Genomic DNA, 22,255 nt, shown 5'->3' on the forward strand with positions numbered 1-22,255 from the left:
GCGCGGAACGCTTTTTTATTTTATTTTATTTTATTACAAATTTAATTAAAAATAAATGAATACAACAAATACTATGACAATTTTCAACAGGCTCGAGATGCACGGAAATTTGGAGAAAGAAAAAAAAATGCATTAAAATGCTTACAACAACATTATTACACAAATTAAAATAATAAAAATAAAGTCTTCGCTTTCACCGCTTTTGCAGCCGAGGTATACTCCCGGCAACTCAAATATGAGTGAAGGGAAGGTATAAAAATAACAAGGTTGGGTTTTTGTCTGACATGAATATGGTGTTTGGCTAGAAGGAGGGTTAGTTTAATAATATAGCCCTTCTCAGGGGGAATAATATCACAAGGGAATCCAAATAATATATATTATATTTTGAGAGCAATAGTAATATCTAATTTTCCACTGAAAAGGTGTTCTATAGCGTTCCAAAATGGTAGAATAAAACTACATTCCCAGAAGAGGTGGATTATTGTTTCATCCTCCTTGAAGCGGAAGCAACACAAAGGGTCCATATTTGCATAACATTTAGCTAATTTCAAATTACGCAACATTTTCAAATAAACTTCCACGCAGAACGTTCTGACAGCGGACATTTTATACTATGACGACGCGTTACTCTGCGTCTGATTGGTTCACTGGGATATTCTGACCCGCGTCATAGCCAATCATCGCCCCATGTCTAAATTCAACCAACCAAGCCCCGCCCACTATCCGCACTGTGTGGGGACGGATACACCTTCGCCTTAGTAGAAATCGAAATGTTGTTTACCATCTTGTAATATGATGGAACAACCACGGGGTGGCGCTACTAACCCCAGTGTTACACGCTAAACTGAGGTCACGTGACAGAATGGAGGCGTGGCTGGAAGCATTCCCGCAAACACCAGGAACCCGCTTCACAATAAACGGATAAGGAAAACAAACCGCAGCGATCGACTCGGCGCGACGCGTTCATTTCCTCTCTCCGCGATGACATGAGGGGAGCATGGGGGCCAAAGAGTCGAGGATCGGGTTCCTGTCGTATGACGAGGCCGCCAAGAGAGGTAAAGCCGAGCAGCGAGGCGCTAGCTTGGGGGCTAGCTTAGCTACCTGTCAGCGGCAGTCTGGCAGGTCGCGGAGGATGCTTCACGGGGCTGTGATTTTTAGCGTGACCGCCCAGAGCCACATAAAAGCGCCCACAAATCCCAGCCGAACGCCGTTAAATCGGGTTCGTGCCACCGGAATTAAGTGATTTATTCACGCAGCCTGAAAGATTCGGCCGGTTCGTGTATTTGGAGGCGCTTCTCGTAGCTAAATATACACTTTTGTGCGTTTTGCTGTGGCGTCCTCGCAATAGCTGAAACACCAGCGGCTGGCTAGCGGAGGGGGGGTATCGCGGGTATTTGCCCCCCAACAGGTGAATGATAGTGAACGCGCGTTCACTGCTGGGCTGACACGGCGCTAGCTGGAAGCGCGTCAGCCCAGCTAGCAGCGCTAGCTGGCTGCTAATAGCAAAACAGTTAGTTGGCTCTCGGGTGGAGGAGCCTCCGGGCTGCTTTCGGTACCGTCCGCTGCGGAGTTCGGGCCTAGCCCCGAGCTGCAGGCTGCCTGCTGGGGTCGGGGTCTAGGTGACGCTCTGTCGGGCCCGTGTTTCCCCTCACTACCAGGCGGGTTGGACCGGATGCATCGCGCCCTAAGATGTGCTGGAGGATCGTTATCTGGCGGCCTCCGTGTCGCACTTTACTCCCCGGTTGGCAGCGAGTGGACTTTGGAGTCCGGTCCGGTGCCCGCGTCTGGAGTCGCTCTTTCAGCGCCCCGTTACCCAAACACAGTTATTCACTATTGTTTTCACACACAGTTATTCACCATGTGACCACACACACCCCACCCAACCTGATCTGACCAGTCACGTGGTAGCCCCCCCACCTCTGTGTTCAGGTCATGGCACCCAGTTGGACCTCTCACGGAGTGTCCTGCTTGCGTAATTTGGCAGTAGGGCTCGTTCACCTGCTTCAGTTTATTTGAGCGTGTGACCAAATGTGTCCTAAAGTGGCGGCGTGTGCGTTGACCAGCGGGACGGGTCCAGCGGGACGGGTCCAGCTGGACCTGCCCCAACGGCGACGTTACGTAATGGACGGTCAAACTTTGGGTACCGTCCGCTTCCTGATATTCTCTGTTTGGTTCCGACGCGGCGAGGGGAGAATAAAAACGGCCATTTGGTCACGTCTTGCCTCCTCCCTTGAAACTTCCTCCAGATGCTCGTTGGCAGGTTCGTGCTCGGACAACCTCGCAGGACGAGGGACGGATCCATGTGCCTCCCGTTTCCCAGAGAACGTGTCGAATGACTGGAACACCAAACATTTGTTGGTCATGGCTGGTCTGCAGAGACTCAACGATAGGCGGCGTGTACCGACGCCAGTCGGGTGAAGCCCAAATGTTGGATCAAAGGGGTGGATCTCAGCAGCAGAGGGCGTGTCAGACTCGGGTATTCAACGAACCTGCTGTTTGAGGACTGGACGGTTCTGCTTCCCGGTGACGGCCCAGATGTTTGCGTTCGGGGGGGGGGGGGGGGGGGGCTCATTGTGCTTGTCGTGGGGTGAACGGTGAACCGGCGGGAGCGAGGGAGGAGCCTGAGTAACCTTGTTGTTGGTGACGCGACCTGTACTGCGACCGCTGAGTAATGTCAAGGTTAATGTTTGCAGTAATCTCTTTAGACGGCCATTTATAGCGCTGAGGGAATATCTCGTGCTGTACCTGCAGCGAGCCGCACCGCCCTGATAAGCTGCGGGCGGCTTCCGTGTTGACTCGCGTTGATCTCGTAACGGAGCCACGGATTGCATGGCGTCTGTTATCTGAACAGGCCCGGCCCAGACGTAGCCGTCTGAGGGTGCTCTGAGGACGCCTTTGTGGGTGTGAGTGAAGTTCCGTCTCAGCGGACCTCCTCTAGGGTCGCTGGAACCCGTTCCTCGGACCACGTGGTTCAGCAGTAAAGCCACAGCTGGGGTCATGAACCAGGCGAGGCTGGCTCCGCCTTCCTGTCCGGCTCTGCTTTGCATTCTTGCCTTTTGGCTTCCTGGACCGTGGGTGTGGATTTGTCTGCTGCTGCTGAGATGGCCGTCGGGGGGGGGGGGGCGTGTTTCGCTCGGGACGCGTGTTCCGGCTGGCCTTTTAAGACGGATCCACATTTGGATGCCAGATTGCTCCATCGCCGAAGGAGATTTGCGTGGTCACGGCTGAATGGTTTGTTTCCTCTGTGGGTATAACATTTCATTATTTTAACTAACGTTAAAGTAAAACCGACGTATAACAGACGGGAAAACGGAATCCAAGCGCTCAGGAGTCCAGAGCTCTGAAATGCGTGTGAGAGGCTCTAGTTGCACCTTTTTCCAAGCAGAAATCGTCGGTAGCCTCTAAGCCAGGGGTCGGGAACCTTTTTGACTAAGAGAGCCGTGAGAGCAAAATATTTGGAAATTTATTTCAGTGAGAGCCATATCATATATTTTAAACGCGGATTCAACTAAATGTCAGTATAAGTGGTAAGCAGGTAATAAAACTAGCATAATAAGCCTCTGAACGTTACGGACTAACGTGAGCGGACCCCAGAAAGCAGAGAACAAAGACAGTGCGATGGTTGAATTTATCATTTACGCCTGGAGCTGCACACAGGACGAGGGGCGGCTGGAGCCCAACGTAATAATACACAGCCGAGAGAAAAACCAAAAAGCAAGTGTTGCCCTCTTGAAGCAAACGCAGGGCCCCGTCTTTTTCACACGTTTATTCCAAAAGAAGGTCCCAGGTAAAATACATTAAAATAGCCAGTAATCTGGAATTAAGGTGGAGCCAAACAAAGTCCACTCTTGCCACCGTGCACACAGCTGGCCACGCCCACCCCTAATGGCGGGATGACGGCCTACTTTTAAAGTGGCAGCCCAGGCTCAGGGCGTAACCGTGACAGCGTGCTTCCGCTCTTTGATTTTTCACAGCAAAATGCCAGCCGTGCAAAATGCCCCTGCAACACAAGCTCTACTAACAGGCGGCGACTGGCTGGTGCCGCAAAGAAAACGGAACATAAGATCCAGACAAGTGAACAAGTTACTTACAACAAAAAACACGACACACGACCTGGGCGCGGAAACCAACTGCGTTCAGCACGGGCAAGGCGAGTAAAAAAATAAAAAAATAAAATAAAAATATATATATATATATATATATATATATTTTTTTTTTATCTGAGCACGAGCCATGTGCTATCATCAAAAGAGCCATATGTGGCTCGCGAGCCATAGGTTCCCGACCCCTGCTCTAAGCTAAAGGCATTAGCGTGCGTGCCGTCTGAGGAAGGTGCAGGTTAACATGGAGCGGGTGATGATGATGATGAATATATTTATTAGAAAGAACAAGTACAGTCACACAGTAGCATGTATTACAGTACAAATAAAGTCAAACATCCTGTCTAAGGGGAGCATTTCAAAAAAGCCCTTGCGGTCTTGTTTCCGTTGAAAGTCCTTCATACATAAATCATCCACAATTAACAATACAAATTTAACAATACAAATAAAAATAAAACCAATATTAAATTACTCAATTGATGCAACGTAACATTAGAAAAACAAAAATAAAATGATTTCACACCGCCAGTGCAAACTAACAATTAATCTAAAATAAATTACACCACTGATGGGCCAGTTCTCCTTGGTCCTGCATAGTCATGCTGTGCCCCCCCCCCGGAGTGCACGCCCGAGTCACACACACACACACACCCGGCGTGTTTCCATGACGGCGCGTGTCTAATGCGTGACCTCTCCGGAAGCCGATTCGACACCACCGTCTTTTAAATCGCGATCGCGTCGTTCTTCTGAACAAGTCGCGGTAACGACTGTCGGGTGTTTGTGGTGTTCAGTGACACGCGAGCGTTCTAGAACAGCAACGCTGGAGGTGCATACGAGCGTTTCGTTTATTTTAAATCTCAATGATGAAACCAATCACGACAAGAAAAGCACTCGGAGAGCGCAACCTCCGCCAAGCAGCTCATTTTTGAATCCAGAAATGGCTTCAAAAATGTACCAGTTAATACCGGATCCGATCCAGAAGACGTGTTTCATGATGGTTCATATCGGACCCCTTTATGCCTTTATGGTTTTGCTGAGTGAATTGAATGCAGGATTTACAAGAAACTATGTTTTTTTTTTGTATCCAGACGGGTATCCGGATCTCAACATTTAATTGGGTCTGTAATCCTGCTCACAGACAGACACCGTCAAAAACAGAGCCTCCTTGTCGGAGGTAATAATAGTCATAATAATAATAATAATAACAGGTGCTGCCATGCCTGCAGGAGAATTGGGTGTTCTGAGATCAGTCCGTTTCTGCCTACACGACAGCTGACAGCTTGAGGCCGCTTCAGGCACTGGGTGCCTCCCAGTTCCTCCCAGTCCTCCCAGTCCTCCCAGTCCTCCCAGCGCTCGTTTAATGGGACGGCCAGCGTTTGCTGCCGTGGCGGCGTGCTCTTTGAATGCAGGTGTGTTCCGTATGAGCAGCACAAGCTGAGAATGAATGCGTGTGTGTGGGTGTGTGTGTGTGTGTGAAGTGTGCAGCAGCAGAAACCCGACCCATTGTTTCCCTGCTTTGACTGGTAATGCTGTTAATTCCCATGTCCATGAACGCACCGCAGCGTGGACGGAACACAAAGCCCTCTCTGTGATCTGGACTGCTGCGTTCGTGTTCCCATCTAATCCGTGTAATTGTATCACTGGTGCTGTTGTGTGTTCGTAGTATTCTATCAGTCGTGTAAGAGAACGCGTCTTTATTGAGACGTTTTGTGAGTTTGACAGCGGACAGCAGCGGTCGGAAACCGTTTCCAAGAAAGTCAAGCCATAAATCCAGACTCGCTTGTCCAACTATGTTGAAAAGAACTGGAACCTGGTTTACTCACCATGCTAACACCGCCGCTAGGCTAGCCGCCTGAACTCCCAGGAGGCTCGCGGTGACGCGCTGAATCACGGACGTGCACGATGACATCCGCTCACTCGCAGCGTAATGATTTACGCTACGTATTAAACCGTTATTACTGCTGCTACGATGTTTTCTGCTTGTCCCGTGTCTTAAAAGAAGAAGATCTTTTTTGCCTCTTAATAAATACCCACGTGGGCCAGCCGAGACGTGCGTGTCTTAGGTTACCGACCCCGGGGGGGGGGGGGGGGGGGGTCTGACTGGCTGGAGCTCGTTGGAGGATGCTTGGTTTGTTCAGATGAGGGGAAACAGTTAAGTGTCCTGTTGTCCCCCCCCCCCTTTTGAACACCTCATCACACTGTTTTTGGATAGTTTCATGCAATTACTATCATTATCTCTCCCCCCCTCCCATGAATAAGTGCAGATGATGGCCTGATGATTCATCATTGGGGCCGGCATGTGAAGAAAAAACAAGATTGATTAATGCAAATGCTTAGCTCTAACGGCTACAAATTGATTAGTATTAACACAGAGAAGGGGGCTATTCTTCGATGATTGGTCAACTGGCAGCGGGGGAACCATTGATCGCTGTCTGGACTGGCGTTGGTGGGAACAGAAGAACAGGATCTATAAAAATGAATTTATTCTGAAAGTAAATCAAGCTTCCCTTTCACCACCACGAGTCTGGTTCCGATGATGAGTAAATGGTCCAATCAAAATTCAAGATTGACATTTAGCAAAGGATGAATCGTTACCACGGTGACTGTTGTGGGACATGTTATTTCTGCCTCGTGTCCTGACACCGACGTGTCTTCTGTCTCCAGTCACGGACGTGGAGCTGAAGAGGCTGAAGGATGCCTTCAAGAGGACCAGCGGGATAACCTCCTACATGACCCAGCAGTGCTTCTACAGAGAAGTCCTGGGGGACGGGGTCCCCCCGAAAGTCGCAGAGGTGAGTCGTAACGCCGTCCAGAAGGAAGCGAACCTCTGGGAGAGATGGCTGTCTTGGATGAAGACACCTGGGACAGTCTTCTTCTGGGGTGTGTTGTTACCCTCGCCGAAGAGGAAGCGAGGGTATTGCAATTGGGTGCGTTTGTCTGTCTGTCTGTTTGTTTGTCTGTCCGAGCGCATGACGCAAAAACTAGTAACCCAATCGACTTGAAATTTGTACACAAGCAAGGTTCTGTCCGTGGCTCGGTCCTCCCCGAGAATGGCGTTGATCCGGATCTGGATCCAGGTTCTAGAATTATTTTTACATCTGGAATTGTGCCTGTGCTGTAAACTGCCACTTTAAGAGGGAGGGACACGAATGGCATGATGGGAAAAAGAGTCCAGAAGGAGTCTTGTAGTACATTCCGGAGCAGCAAGCTAGAGCAGGTTTGACCCCTCTGATCCGGAAGCCCTGTTTACTGTCTCACAAGATCCAATAGTCTTTTGGAGGCGGGGTCTGCAATCTCTGGTTGTCGTTTTCTAGTTAGATATGCAGACGAGCAGCTTCTCTCCGCCTGAGAAACGACCTGACGCAGACGTTAAAGTGAACGACGCGACGACACTGGATAATGCAGACGTCGTCCTCGCGTAGACGAATGCCTCCTCGCGGCGTGTCCGGTTCCTGGTGGTGCCAGGCGGAGAGGGAGAGGATCTGGAATGAACAGCAGCGATCCCTCGCTGTCTGGGGATGAATGCGAGACATTGTCGCGGTTCCGTATCTGATCCGCTGAGTGATGAGCACGGTGTGAACCGGTTTCAGGCTGATGGAGGTTTACTCTGCGTGCCGCACACACAAACGGTGGAGGAGCGTTCGTTCGCTGTTCTGCGGACGCAACACTTCCTCCGTTCCCTCGGTGTTTCTCCTCCCACTCGTCGCCATGGCTGCAGCTCTTCGGGTTCCTGTTGGTTCTGCTGCTCTAGTCTAATGAGAACACAATGAGTAGAAATGTCTCGCAGGTTCCGCGCTGCCTTGTGTCCCTTGTGTTGGCGTTGTGTTCCCGACCCACAGCGATGGCTGCATTTATTTGTGCCTGCGTGAAGACGCTGCTGTGTGTGTGTGTGTGTGTGTGTGTGTGTGTTCCAGGTGATCTACACGTCGTTCGGGGGCTCGTCTAAAGGGCTGCACTTCAACAACCTGATCGTGGGACTTGTGCTTCTGACCCGAGGACGCGACGAGGAGAAGGCCAAGTGTGAGTCGTCTGAATCCAGAAATCGTAGAAATGTTTCCAGCAAACGACGGACTGTTGAAAGTCTTGATCCGGGATTTGTCCTGAAGGAATATCTGGAAAAATATTCAGTTATTCCAGCACATGGACATAAAAACGGGGAGATCAGAAGGCGTTTACATCGACTTCTGTGTTTCACCCAAAGCCGATGTGTAATATAAGATATTAATACTCAGGGATGAAGGCTCCAAAACTATTGATGCATCCATTGATAACTTAGATGCAGATGCTTGTGATTTAATGTTCTGACTATTTTTGACATCACCTCGGACGGGCAGGGAGCAAATACCGCTGGGATTCTGTGGAGTCTTTTTATCCCAGGGTACCCCGAGTCCGACGGAACATCTCAGACTGAATTCTAACATTCTTAAAACCAAAAATAGGACCGAAGACAGAGTTGTGACCAGTCTGTGTGTGTGCGCGTGTGTGTGTGTGTGTGTGTGTGTGTGTGTGTGCGTGTGTGTGTGTGTGTGTGTGTGCTCTCCCTCCCACAGACCTCTTCAGCCTGTTTGCCAGTGATCTGGGGGGACATGCTGCGAGGGAAGACATCGAGGCGGTTCTGCAGGTCCTGGATGGAGAGATTCCCAGCTCCCTGAAGAAGTGCTTCAGTGAGGTCAGCAGACCCAGTCGGGCTGTTCACCTCCTGATTCTGATCGGATCCATCAATGAACCTGACCGCTGATCACACACACATCTGACACATTAGTTCAGGTGTGCGCTACGGATAACTCTCTGTGTGTGTGTGTGTGTGTGCGCGTGCGTGCACAGAGTGATAAGGTGACCTATGAGCGCTTCAGGAACTGGCTGCTGCAGAACAAAGAGGCCTTCACGCTGTCCAGATGGCTCCTGTCCGGAGGGGTGTGCGTCACGCTCACCGACGACAGCGACACGCCCACCTTCTACCAGACCCTGGCCGGGGTCACGCACTGTACGTCCTTACGCCCCCCCCCCCCCCTCCCACACACACACACACAGTAATGGGCGGAGTCGATGCATGGCGGGACGGGGGCGATTTAAAATGTCACGCATGTTCTGTCGGAGGATTGATTTCTTCAGTTTGCTTATTTTTTGCAGTGTGTCTCAGGGTGTCTAGTGTGCAGGTGCGTCCTAATAAGGGAAAGAGGAAGTGAAGCTACAGAACCATTCAGGAGAACCAAGTAATGACCACAAAGTCATTACTGCTGTTAACAGAGTGCCGAGAGACAAAAGTCGTGCCGCGGCCTGCGGGAGTGAACGCTTAGTTAGTGACGGAGACGTTTAACCAGCATCCTCTGCAGCAGGGGTCCCCAACCACCGGGCCGCGGCCCGGTACCGGTCCGTGAGGCTTTGTTACCGGGCCGCACAGAAACAAGAACTCATTTATTTAATTTCCGTTGTATCGATTATTAGCGTTTAAAAGGTGTTTTATTTTGAAAAAACGACCGGATTTTCTCCAACGTAACATTCGGCTGTGAATTTTCATGCTTTGCGTGATGCGTTACTAAAAACAGACGTGAACGACTGAAGATTTATAAAAAACAAACGTCTTTGGAGAGCTTCTTTGCTAACTGACTGACGGGCTCTTCCTCCTTCTCATCGCCCCTTCAGAAGGTCTCCGTCCTTCCTCTGCCACCCTCCATATCTTTTTTTAATTTTTTTTATCCTCTTCCTCGCTCAGCCCTGCAGCACGGACACCTCTTCGTGTCACCGCTCTGGGCTCGCGGTGGGGGCGTGGCCTGATGGGTAACGCTTGTGCAGACTTTACAGCACAGCAGATGTGAAATAAAAGACAACAGCGATGCATTTTCTTGTTGTTGTTTTGTCAGCCCCGAGACTGACGGCGGGAAAGAACCTGGACGCTGCCTTTAATCTGCCTGCTCCCTGCTTATCCTCTTAAGTGTGTGTGTGTGTGTGTGTGTGTGTGTGTGTGTGTGTGTGTGTGTGTGTGTGTGAGAGAGAGAGAGTGACTGAGTGACAGACTCTTGGTTCCTGATTCTTTCTTGAACAGGAACGTAAATCTTGACGCATCGTACGATGAAGTTCTCTGCACACCAGCGAGCGTTTGGCTCCTAACACTGTGAGAGTGGAAGTCTGTGGGAATGTCGACATTCCGGACAGGATGACGGAGCTTCTGGGAGAGTTTGCTCCGGCTCCTGCTGGCTGCAGCAGCCGCTCAGTGAGGATGGTGACTGGATAATGGTATGGTTTCTCTGCTGCCACTCGGAGAGAGTCGCACCTCTAGGTGGGTATCGGGCCCGCCTGTCTACCTGCCACAGAGCCTTGAAAGTCTTTGGTTGTCGTGGCAACATGGAGCTGCGGCCGCTCCACTTGCTTAGTTTGTTGTTGGTTTAGATTGCCGTAGTTTCCGGACTATTGTCTGAAGGTTTTCACGTTGTGTGAGCAGCAGGTGTTCACGTTGTACCGTGACATATTCACACAGAAAGATCATTTCTTTAAATAGCGCAACAATTATTCCCGTTTAAATGAAGTTATTCTGTTCTCCAGCCCCGGAAACGCTCGTTTAAAACCTTTTTTTTAAAGGGTTTGTCTGGCGAAAATATAGAAAGGAATTAAAGATAACCTTAATTATTGAAAAGGACAGCACATTTATACATTAATACTAAAATAAAACATAATTGTACACTTCACCTTTGTTGTTGAAACTGTGTGGCAGGAGGAGGAGGACGAGGAGGAGGAAGACTACTGCTTTGAATATGCTTAGGCTTCCTAGCCCCACTACTAGTAGCAATTTAGCTTTATTGGGAGCCATAATGTGTGTAAAGTTAACAAAAAAGGACCGGAAACAAGGGCAGCACTGTGGCGTAGTGGGTAGCGCTGTCGCTTTCATTTTCGCTCTGATTGTAACTTTCAGTTCTTCACGCTGTGAAGTTCTTCCGTCGATGCCGAGCTCGGTTTCCTTCTTCGATAGACACATCGTCATCTTTAACGGGGGGGGGGGGGGCATGATGCACAACATGACTGATCTGAAGACTTTTGTGTGTTTGATGTTAACGGTTTCATTGGTCCACTCTGAGCGGTGCGATCATTTCATTGGCCTGATGTGAAGAGGCTAAATGTATTAGCAGCATTTTAGCCTGTAAAAAGCCGTCAATTAGCCGCGTGGTTGTAAAAGCTGCAGGGTTCATAGCGTGGGAACAGAGTAGCGGTAAATATTATTTATTGATGTTAATACATTTTGTCGACCTTCGACCCTCAGCTGAGCTGCTTCGGACCAGAGAGTGCGGAAGCTCGCGCTTCATTGTTAGACAGGAAGTGTCCTTCCAGCGTCAGCCCAAGCATGAAGATATAAAGCTGGAGCCTGAGCCCTCATCATCATCATCATCATCATCATCATCATCATATCTGAAGCTGTGGCCAGAGGCTCAGAGGTGGTTCTGTGCTTCCCACTGGGAGCCCGATGCAGCTTGAGTTGTGTCTGTGTCGTGTGTCCAAGCTAACTGGTATTACCCTAAGCTGCGGATTATCGGTTCAAAGGGGAGGCGGCCTGCTGACCCGGCTGATGTGCTATAAACGGTCCGATCTGTTTCTCTGAGGGTACGAGTTGGGTCAAGAGCCCGTTCCACCAAACGCAGCCCCGCCCTGGGGTTCCCTGTGGCGCCATGATCAATGCGCCAATGCACGTGCCCACCTTCTCCTGCAGTTTGTTATGGCTGCCCCCCCCACCCCCACCCAGACGGGTCATGCTGCAGCAGAACTGTGGCTCCCTGAAGTTTACCTAGTCAGGATCACATTCCCGACTCTGGTGGACGTCGGACCGTTTCTGTCCTTCAGCTCAACTGAAGCGTGACGTTCCAGCCGTGACTCCAATTCTTTTTGGTCTTGGGACGTTTCCATAGCTACAGGAGAAAAAAAGGCAGCCCCCGAAAGGGGAACGGGGTTAGACTTCGACGCCACGGAGGCGAACGTGTAAACGCCTCTCGCGTCCACTTCCTGTGTCTTCTGTCCTGCAGTGGAGGAGTCGGACATCATAGACTTGGAGAAGCGGTACTGGCTGCTGAAGGCCCAGTCCAGAACCGGACGCTTTGACTTGGAGACCTTCGTCCCGCTGGTCTCGCCTCCCATCCACGCCTCGCTGAGCGAAGGTGAGACGAGTGTCCATCGCCGCCGTGTTGAATCTTCACCAGAGGACACGGCTCTGCGGTCTCTGTTTAACTATTTGCCCCCCCCCCCCCCCCCCCAGGCCTGTTTCACGCCTTCGACGAGAATCGGGACAATCACATCGACTTTAAAGAGATCTCGTGCGGCCTCTCGGCGTGCTGCAGGGGGCCCGTTGCCGAAAGGCAGAAATGTAAGTCGCGCTGTGGTCCGACGTCGTTGCGGATGAAGAACCCCCGGAGGCTTCACTTTCCAGCGGACGACGACGCAGGATGAACCGCCGTTGGTCGACAACAATAACGGCTTTATTTCCCGTCTCTCACCGACAGTTTGCTTCAAGGTGTTCGACGTGGACCGCGATGGGCTCTTATCTCGGGATGAACTCCGTGAGATGGTGGCGGCCTTGCTGGAGGTGTGGAAGGACAATCGCACAGATACACTCCCTGTATGTTCCCGCATCGACACGCTTTGAACACGTGCATGTAGCGCGGGCGGCCTGCGACGCCGCTCTGCTCACACTTGGCCTTGTTTTTGCGGGTCGGTTTAGCGGCTAACTGGAACCGCATCCGGCTCCGCGGTGGAACAAACCTGTTTTAACGTATTTGTGTCATCCTGTTTATTTACAAAAAAAAGCTTTCAGGGAGTGTTTCAAAGGAAAGGTTTGCCCGAAAAGAAAAGTCAAATCCTGTCGTCGTCTTCTCCAACTCGCACTGGTGGAAAGTTTCTTACTCCACAAATTGATTTACAACATTCTGAAGAGCAGCTGAAGAAGTAGCGGCGGATGGATCGTCATCGTCTCTAATCTGGGTGCGCCCGATCTGAGGAGCTGGGACCCGCTGCCGGGGACAGTGACCTGTGCTGTTGGGTCCCCACAGAGAGCGTCTCTGGTTAACACTGGGTCACTTCTGGGACGGTGGCGTCGCACGGGCTCACGCTGCGGAGCGCCTTCATGCCTTTCTCTTCAAAAAGATTCCTTTGGTCTTTCCTTGGATTGCAGCGTCTGCTTTTTGTGGAGTAAGAAACTCACCGCGCCTCACAGCTGGAGGTCCCGCAGACCCGTCTAGGACTCCGGGTTCAACGAGACCAAACCTGGAAACCATTTCTCTCGAGGCCACTCGTTGATGGAGCTGCTCGGCGCCGTTTTCTTCTTTAGCCGTCGTCGTCGGGCTAAGCTCGGCTAAAACTGTCCTTGCGCTTGGCCTGATCCCGGGTCCACTGATCTTATGGTTGTGATTTCAGCGCTCAGGTTCCTTTTTTAAATGTAATCCACGCAGTGGTATGACGTGAAATGGAAACTGAAGATCATCCGTGTGTCTTTCATCTGGCGGTCTAAAGGTGCTCCATGTCGTTACCCTGCAGGAGCGGAGCTGCAGCGTGTCGGACGTCGTGGAGGGCGTTCTGAAGATGCACGACACGACCAAGGTGAGGCACGGCTCCTTCTGACAGAACCGCGAGCTATCTGCCCAGAAAGTAACCCTTTCAGTGCTGCAGCATCTGGTCTACCCCCCCCCCCCTTTGTAACTCTGAGTATGGTCTCCGTTTGTTTTCTTGCCAGCTGGGTCACCTGACCCTGGAAGACTACCAGATCTGGAGTGTTCAAAGCGCTTTGGCCAATGAGTTCCTGAACCTGCTCTTCCAGGTCGGCGCATCCTTCCTGCTGTCGCCGTACGGCTGGCATTGATGTTGAAACGCAGTGTGTTAACGCGTCTTCCTTTATTTGCCTTGGTCCAGGTCTGCCACATAGTCCTGGGACTCCGGCCTGGAACTCCTGCGGAGGAGGGACAGATCATCCGGTACACGCTTGTCCCCTTTATCCACCGGCGACCAGTGAGGAGTGTGCCCTGTCGGAGCTGAAGGAAGCCCTCTGTTTCTGTTTGGCTGTGCTTAGAGGCTGGTTAGAGAGGGAGAGCAGACACGGACTGCAGCAGGGTCAGAACTGGTTCCTCATCTCCAGGCTGTGGTGGCAGCAGTGGAAGGACTACGTTAACTATGTGAGTCGGTGCGAGTGGATTCAGAGATGTGATGTTCATGTTTGAAACGCGTCTTAAATCTCCTTTCCTCCCAGAAGACACACCCAGTCCTCTCCTCCCTGTCTCCCTGATCACCTTAGCTGTTGTATTCTCTCTTGCCCACCCAGAGCCTGTCCCAATTCTTCTCAAACTTGTCCATCACTTCGTCATCTCTTCTATTTCGTTCAGCAACGTGCCCATTGAGGTCTGCTCCAATCACGACTCTCTCACTGCTAGGGATGCTCTGAACCACTTCATCTAAGTCACTCCAGAACTTCTCCTTCTCCTCTAACTCACCTCCTACCTGTGGAGCATAAGAACTTCTCCTTCGCCTCTAACTCACCTCCTACCTGTGGAGCGTAAGAACTTCTCCTCCTCTAACTCACCTCCTACCTGTGGAGCGTAAGAACTTCTCCTTCTTCTCTAATCCACTAACAATATTCAACATGACACCCTCAATCTCCAGCTTCAAACTCATCAGTCTCTCCGACACTCGATTCTCCTCTAGAACTCTCTGCACCATCTCTTCCTTCAGGATAACTCCTCCTCCATCCCTCCTTCCTCTCCTCCATTATAAAACAACTTGAATCCTGCTCCTCAGCTTCTAGCCTTGCTTCCTTTCTTCCTGGTCTCCTGGACACACAACACGTCAACCTTCCTCCTCCTCATCATGTCCACCGGCTCTCTAGCTTTTCCCGTCATCGTCCCAACATTCAAAGTCTCTACTCTCGGTCCAGAACTCTTCCATTCACTCCTCGACCGATCCGGTTTGGCTTTCACATTTAAAGTTGATTGCATGTCCAATTTTGGGAATGTTTTATGCCGGATTCCATTCCTGAATCCGGATGCAACCCTCTGCATTTATCCGGGCTTGGGACCGGCTCAAGGGAGACGCTAGCTCTTCTACGCTAGCTCCTGCTAAGCGTGCTACCTATGCTACCCAGGAGGCTGCATTGTTCTTTGATTGATACTGGTATTCAAAATCCTATGAATTAGAATCTAATAAACAGAAAAATAACAGACTGGTCAATAGTTGGTAAGTCTCCCATCTCTCTGACACACGGGAAGATTGTGGGCCATGCAGGCAGAGGGAAGCAGCGACTCTGGAATCTTGTGATCAATCCAGACGTTGCTGAAGCCGCTGTTCTCGTCCCTCCAGGAGCAGAAGGGCATCGTGGTGGAGCAGCCGTCCATCCTGAGCTCGTTGCGCACTCCAATGGCCAGCACAGAGCCCACGCTTCCGGACCGACTGGGAGCGTTGGGAAGCTTCAGCTCGGTCAGCCCCGCTGAGGAGAGGTCACCTGACGCCGTGTCCAGCGCGTTGGAGGCTACGGAGAGCGGTCAGTCGGCGCCGTTTCCAGTGGACGAGCCTCGACTTGGTTGTTAATGGTTACTAGCAATGAGGCCTGTTTTATGTCGACGTCTTTGCTGGGACTTGGACGCACGAACAGTAAAACCGACATCCTTCAAACATTTTACGTCAATAAACAATTCAGCATAGCTGCAACTTGCAGAAAGTATTCAAAGAAAAAGCAGTTTTAGAAAATGTTAGCTTGAAGCTAAAAATGGAAAAATCCAGTCCCTCTGTCCTCGCCCCCACCTGCAAGTGTCTTAGTCCCGTGTGGTCTGTGTCTTCCCCCTCTGCTACAGAGAGCTGTTTCGCCCGTCAGCACAACGTATCGGACAACAACAACCAGTGTTTTCCTGCAGCCAATGGGCACCTCGCGTCCCAGCTGGCAGCACAGAGGCCCGGCGCCATCGACAACCAACCGCTGGTCAACACCGACTGCATGAAGGCAAGCGAGCGGCGCCGTTTAAATGCCTGACGGAGCAGCCACAGGCTGGTGCCGGGGGGGGGGGGGGGGGGTTGGCGCCTTGCTCAAGGGCACCTCGGCAGTGCTCTGGAGGTAGACTGGCCGGTCTCCAGCCGCCAGCCCATATTTTTAACCTGGGCCGGGACTTGAACCGGTGACCCTCCGGTTCCCAACCCACTAAATTATCATTATCCGGTTCTGTTTCAACGTCCCGTGTTCTGTCTCTGTTCTGGGTTTGGGACATGTTCAGTTCTGTCTGTAGGAAAGGGACGATGTCATCAATCCACCTCTCTGGAGGTGATCAATGAGGACATGGTGACATCACTCGGGAGGCGTCGCCCTCATTACCACCTCCTGCATCGATGAATTGGACCACTGTTTCTCCAGTAATGATGCTGAGGAAGGAACACGCTCACACTAAGGGCCTATAAAGATGTTTGAGACGGAGCAGCTTGCGGGACCCGGTGCGTTGCTCAAGGGTCAACTGACGCCTCCAGCGCCACTTGAACCGGCCACCCTCCGGGTTCCCACGCCAGGTCTCAGTGGACTGGATGAAGAGGCACTTTCAATATGCTTTTGCTTCTTCCTTGCTTTTCCTCGGTCAGGAGGAGCTCTGCTGATAGAAGCTTTCAGGGACCAGATGGAGCGTCCGCTCTGTCTTATCGCCTCATTTTGTTGTAATGGCGGCGTGCGGCCTGCCTGCGCGTGGCGCTGGGACTTGGTTCTGTCTATTATCTGTAATTGGAGCAGGCAGATGGTGTGTCTGTGCCCATATGTCTGTTGATGCTGATTTCTGCTGTGCCCCCCCCCCCAGGCTCCTACGTTAACCATGGAGGGGGGCAGACTGAAGTGCCCCTTGCAGCTGATGGCCGGCAGAGACTTTGAGACCGTGCCAGAGCCGGTGTGGCGGGCGCTATACCACTGGTACGGTGCCAACCTCAGCCTCCCGAGACCGGTGAGTACAGCCCCTTCATGAAGCTCGGGGGGGGGGGGGGGGCAGCAGAGCTCCGCAGCAGAGCTCCACAGCAGAAGGCTAAATGGCTCTGGAGGAAAAGCTGGAGTCTGGATTTTAGCGCTCCGCTGAGAATGCCAGTGTTGAAGCACGAAGCTCATTTTCAAATTAAGTGTTCCATGTTGCTAGGCAACACCATCAGCTGCTCTGGGATGTTGCTCTCATTGGCCATTATCGTCCTCCTTCAAAAACACAGATGGTTCCACTTGTTTAAATTGATCCGGGCGTCCCTGATGAGTCTCCAGATGGATCAGACTGGATCCGTATCGCCAAAGATCTTTAGCGGCGCTCTATGGATTAGAATAAAGTTTGCTGTGACATGACTGGTCGGCTTTGATTTGATTTAAACTGATGCTAGGAACTTTGGTATTTCATTTTCATTTTCAATGTAATGTTTCCAAATGATTGACTCTGATTTAAGAAACATAAAACATGTGCAGAAATGTCTAAGTTTGCATTTTAATTTGGTCCTTTTTTAAGTGGAAGCCCTTGCTGTAGCCTCCTAAAAGGCAGACCCCCCCCCCCCCCCTTACAAGCGGGGGGGGGGGTCACCCTACTGATCACCCTACTCATCGTTCCTTCCTGCAGGTTATCCTGGAGAGCAAGATGGGCCAAGCAGAGCTGGAGCTCTTCCCCCGCTACCTCCTCTTCCTCCGGCAGCAGCCGGCCACGCGCTCCCCGCAGTCAAACATATGGGTCAATATGGGTATGGCCGGCCTGCGAATGCTCCCACCATATTTACCCCCACCAAGAGGTAACGTAAGCCTGCAGCAAGGCCAGAGCAGGTCCCTCACCAAACGCTTGAACAAGCTTCCCGCATCCCCGCTAATCCTCCGAGAGTGGACCGGTCCAGTCTCGGGAGCAGGAAGGAATCATTTCATCCTTTTCAGTCTTCACAGATCTTGCCATTCAGCTTGAAGCTTCCTCAGTTGTTCTCGAGCTCGACTGTGGTGTAGCCAGAATCACCGGACCTCTATCAATAATAATAATCAATAGTAATATAGTAAAAGCTATCAACACGTAAGGTATAAAGTTACGCCTTGGAGGACGGGAGGACAGAACCTCACTGATGTTCAGCATCATCCCCCTCTGGTGCATTCCTGTGTGTTTCTATGGTAACGGTGAAGCTTTGACCGGAGTGAACCATTGCTTTAAACCATAAACGTGCCAAAGAATGAAGAGCTATTGGTATATTTGAGCGGCTCCTGAAGCCATTGCTTCCTGTTTCCACTGGCGGTTTTGACTAATTCCTGGAACAGTCCTGACCCATCCCGTCCAATGGAAGGGAAACGAGGTCCACTCCAGTAGAACCAGTCAAAGCGGTGTCCCGATTGTGGACTGGTGCTCGGACTGATTGGGCAAAGCTGGTGCATATTTAATTACGGACACATTTGGTTCACTTCACTTTTATTGGCTTGTCCCTCGGAGGGCAATTTGTTTTACAGCAATCACACACACATTCCCCAACATTTTAGGGACACACACATTCCACAACATTTAAGGGACGTATAGAACACAATGAGACGAGCAGTATAATTGTAAAGTTATATGTACAGTACTACATATTAAAAACGGTGCAAACCGCTAACTTGTGGAAATAAACACAAGCAGGCTCACCTCCTCTCTGTCGCATTCAAGGCCCTGATGGTGAGCGGGACAAAGGAGAATTTAAATCTATTTTTAGTAACCGGGGGGAGTGCCAGTCGAGGATATTGTCATAAACCGACCTGGTCGTGAGGCGGCCATATTAAATTACCCCAAGTATATTATGCTGCGTCGTGATTCTGTAAATGAGGAGTAGGAGGAGCCAATTTTCCTCTCTGTAGACATAGTGGGTGGACAAAACAACAACAGACCACTGCGGTCGCAAAGTCGAACTGTCTCAAGGGTCGTAAGTCGACAACCCCCTTTGAACTGAACCGCTTGTCAGCACTGACCTTCATTCACCTCTAAGCCAGTCCGAAACGCCTCCGTTCAATGAAGTCCCCTTCGATTTGGAGATGTTGTAGATGTTGCTCCGTTTTAATGGAGGTCCAAGCGAAGTCGCTGTCGGGCTTCAGTCCAGTGCGCAGAGCCGAGCGGCTTGTTTTTGAGGCTCCCTGAGGACGCGTCACGCCTGCAGCGAGCGGACCCGATGCGCCCGCCCAACGGTGGAATAGCAAAGCTGTGCAGACAGAAAAAAGAAATCTCTAAATCACTATCCTTATCGCTGATTGTGAAATCACTTATTTAACAGGACTAATACGAATTGGTTTGTATTTGATTAATCCAATCTGAGTCCACCCAATCCACTAAATTGATTAACCAATCAAGTCTGTGTAGATTGATTGAAAGGCCCGTTCTTGCTGCCTCCTTACTAATCCTCCATCGCCAGAATGTCGTTCTCGTTATAAGTCCTTACCTTGGTGCCGACGCTCCTGTCTTCAGGTCATGAATGTTCCCGTCCTCTCTGTGGGTCAGCAGGTAACGTCCCATCCCCCAACCCCCCCCTAAAGAGAATGCTGGCCTACACGGGCTGCTTCAGCCGCATGAGCACCATCAAGGACATCCACCTCTACCTGTCCCAGAGACTCCGCATCAAGGAAGAGGACATGAGGCTGTGGCTCTACAACAGTGAGGTGAGCTGCCATCTCATTCAGCGTGGGTGGCTTAAAGGAACAGTTCACCCAACATGACCCCCCCATTCAGGTGGTGAAAAACTGAACCGGTGTTTCTTTTACAAACCTGCACCGAGAATTCTCATAAACGACTGAAGAAAATGCAGAAAAGCTGTAAAACAACTTTTTAAATGTCATTGTAGAGGATGTTAAAGCTTGTTAAATATCGGTCAGGTCTCACGGCTATTAGCTGCTCATTTGAAATGAGTAAATGCATATAGTTCAGCACACTATGGATCGGTATTTTTGTGCTTGTTCGATTGAGGATGTGATCACAGATTAAAACGAGAAAAGCAGGGGGGGGGAGCGTGAAATCCGGTGGTGAGATAGAGGCCCCCACCCTACATGACCTTCCATAAACGTCGATCAATAATCAACCGAGATATCGAGGAACAAAAGTTGACACTCCATTGACTGCAATGTTAACAAACGTTTCAAAGTGAGCCAGAATCCATGTCCAGCTCAGTTTGAGATCATATACGTCATGGATTATTTTCCAGTAGAGCATGCATCACCTGTTATCAACGTTTGTTTCATCCTGAGGGCTTCACCCAGTGAAGTAAAACCACATGTTACCTTACAATGAAAAACTGCTGGCACAAAACAAGCATCGTAAAACACAACGCGTTGTGAATCAGATTTAACATGTTTCCTCCTTTCATCCTGCAGAACTACCTCACCCTCCTGGACGATGAAGATCACACGCTGGAAAGCCTGAAGATCCAGGATGAGCAGCAGCTCGTTATTGAAGGTATGAAGGAGGTATCTTTAGTCCTGGATGGTGTGGCTGCTAACAGCTGCTAACAGCTGACTGGCTCAGGTCGGGGTTGATCTGATTATTGATTCCTTAAATCTCTGCCTGCAGTCAGGAACAAAGACATGAGCTGGCCAGAGGAAATGTCCTTCATTGCCAACAGCAGTAAGATGGACAGACACAAAGGTGAGCTGGGGGACGGCCCGATCCTCTGGAGCTCATTGGGAGGGGCGGAGTTCTGAAAAGATGGGCTGTGATTGGTTGACATTAACTCTCGTGACGGGCTGATTGCCTTGCTAATAGGCATCAGAGTGTTGAAATCTAACTTGATGCCCCCCCCCCCCCCCAGTTCCCACGGAGAAAGGAGCCACCGGACTCAGTAACCTTGGCAACACCTGCTTCATGAACTCCAGCATCCAGTGTGTGAGCAACACCAAGCCCCTCACAGACTACTTCATCTCGGGGAGGCACCTCTACGAGCTCAACAGGTATCGGAGACACCTCCGGCGTGACTCTCGTCCCCGTTGTCGAACACTTTAGTGTAACTGCCGTGTTCGCAGGACCAACCCCATCGGGATGAGAGGTCACATGGCCAAGTGCTACGGCGACCTGATGATGGAGCTGTGGAGCGGCACGCAGAAGAACGTGGCTCCGCTCAAACTCAGGGTAGGCGCTTTTGGTTCGGAGCTCGTTTCACCAGCTGTCAATGGCTCAATGTAAAAAAAATAACGTTTGTGACGTCTTCTCCTCCTCCAGTGGACAATAGCGAAGTACGCCCCACGATTTAACGGCTTCCAGCAGCAGGACTCCCAAGAGCTGCTCGCCTTCCTGCTGGACGGTCTCCACGAAGATCTGAATCGAGTCCACGAGAAGCCCTACGTGGAGCTGAAGGACAGCGACGGCCGACCCGACTGGGAGGTAGCCTCCGAGGTCAGAGAGCAACCCGCCAAGCCGATAGAGTCCAGTCATGGCCGCGGTTACAATTACAAACTCCTGCTTCATTATCGATGGTTTCAAACTGCAGAAATAACCACCGCGCTTAAATGCTACCTCGAGTTAGCAGAGACTTTTCACAGATTCGGCTAAAAGCTAATTCTGGATGCTGAGTGAACACAACCTGATGCTAGCTAATTAACCGATGAAGCACAATACGTTGAGCATCTGCTCAATAAAGTTTATGTTGGTTTGGTTTGCCTATGTCCTGAGTGGAGGACTTGAACTCGCCACCCTGTGTGTTCCCTCCCCAAGGCCTGGGAGAACCACCTGCGTAGGAACCGCTCCATCGTGGTGGATCTGTTCCACGGGCAGCTCAAGTCCCAGGTGAAGTGTAAGACGTGCGGACACATCAGCGCTCGCTTCGACCCGTTCAACTTCCTGTCTCTGCCCCTGCCCATGGACAGCTCCATGCACCTGGAGATCACTGGTGAGGAGGCCCGCATTTCCGACCGGTGGGCAGATGTTGCAAGCCTGAAGCCGGTGTCACGTCTCCTGTGTTTGCAGTCATTAAGCTGGAGGGCTCCACGCCTGTGCGCTACGGCCTGAGGCTGAACATGGATGAGAAGTACACGGGGCTGAAGAAGCAGCTGAGCGAGCTGTGCGGTCTGAAGCCTGAGCAGATCCTCCTGGCCGAGGTGCACACCTCCAACATCAAGGTACTGGGACCGCTGCACTAGAAACTACTATAGGGTACTATAGGGTACTATAGAGTATTACGTACGCCATCGGAGTAACACAATTATCAGAAAGGGGGAGGAGGCC

At 50.9% G+C, this 22,255-nt stretch overlaps 1 protein-coding gene across 1 annotated transcript; it reads left to right on the plus strand.

Moving 5' to 3' along the window:
* Positions 1–925: 925 nt before the first annotated feature.
* On the plus strand, positions 926–22,170 carry usp32 (ubiquitin specific peptidase 32). The gene is made up of 24 exons (XM_068745791.1): positions 926–1,055; positions 6,765–6,892; positions 8,015–8,120; positions 8,651–8,769; positions 8,925–9,084; positions 12,107–12,238; positions 12,337–12,444; positions 12,581–12,696; positions 13,611–13,673; positions 13,807–13,890; positions 13,983–14,044; positions 14,140–14,242; positions 15,420–15,600; positions 15,911–16,056; positions 16,889–17,029; positions 17,675–17,792; positions 19,550–19,704; positions 20,413–20,494; positions 20,609–20,683; positions 20,847–20,985; positions 21,058–21,163; positions 21,254–21,427; positions 21,746–21,920; positions 21,998–22,170. Exons 1-24 carry the CDS (start codon positions 998–1,000, stop codon positions 22,168–22,170), a joined length of 2,904 nt encoding a protein of 967 aa, XP_068601892.1. The 5' UTR covers positions 926–997.
* Positions 22,171–22,255: the final 85 nt, after the last annotated feature.

This window comes from Brachionichthys hirsutus, chromosome 11, assembly GCF_040956055.1.
Source record: "Brachionichthys hirsutus isolate HB-005 chromosome 11, CSIRO-AGI_Bhir_v1, whole genome shotgun sequence".
NCBI lineage: Eukaryota > Metazoa > Chordata > Actinopteri > Lophiiformes > Brachionichthyidae > Brachionichthys > Brachionichthys hirsutus.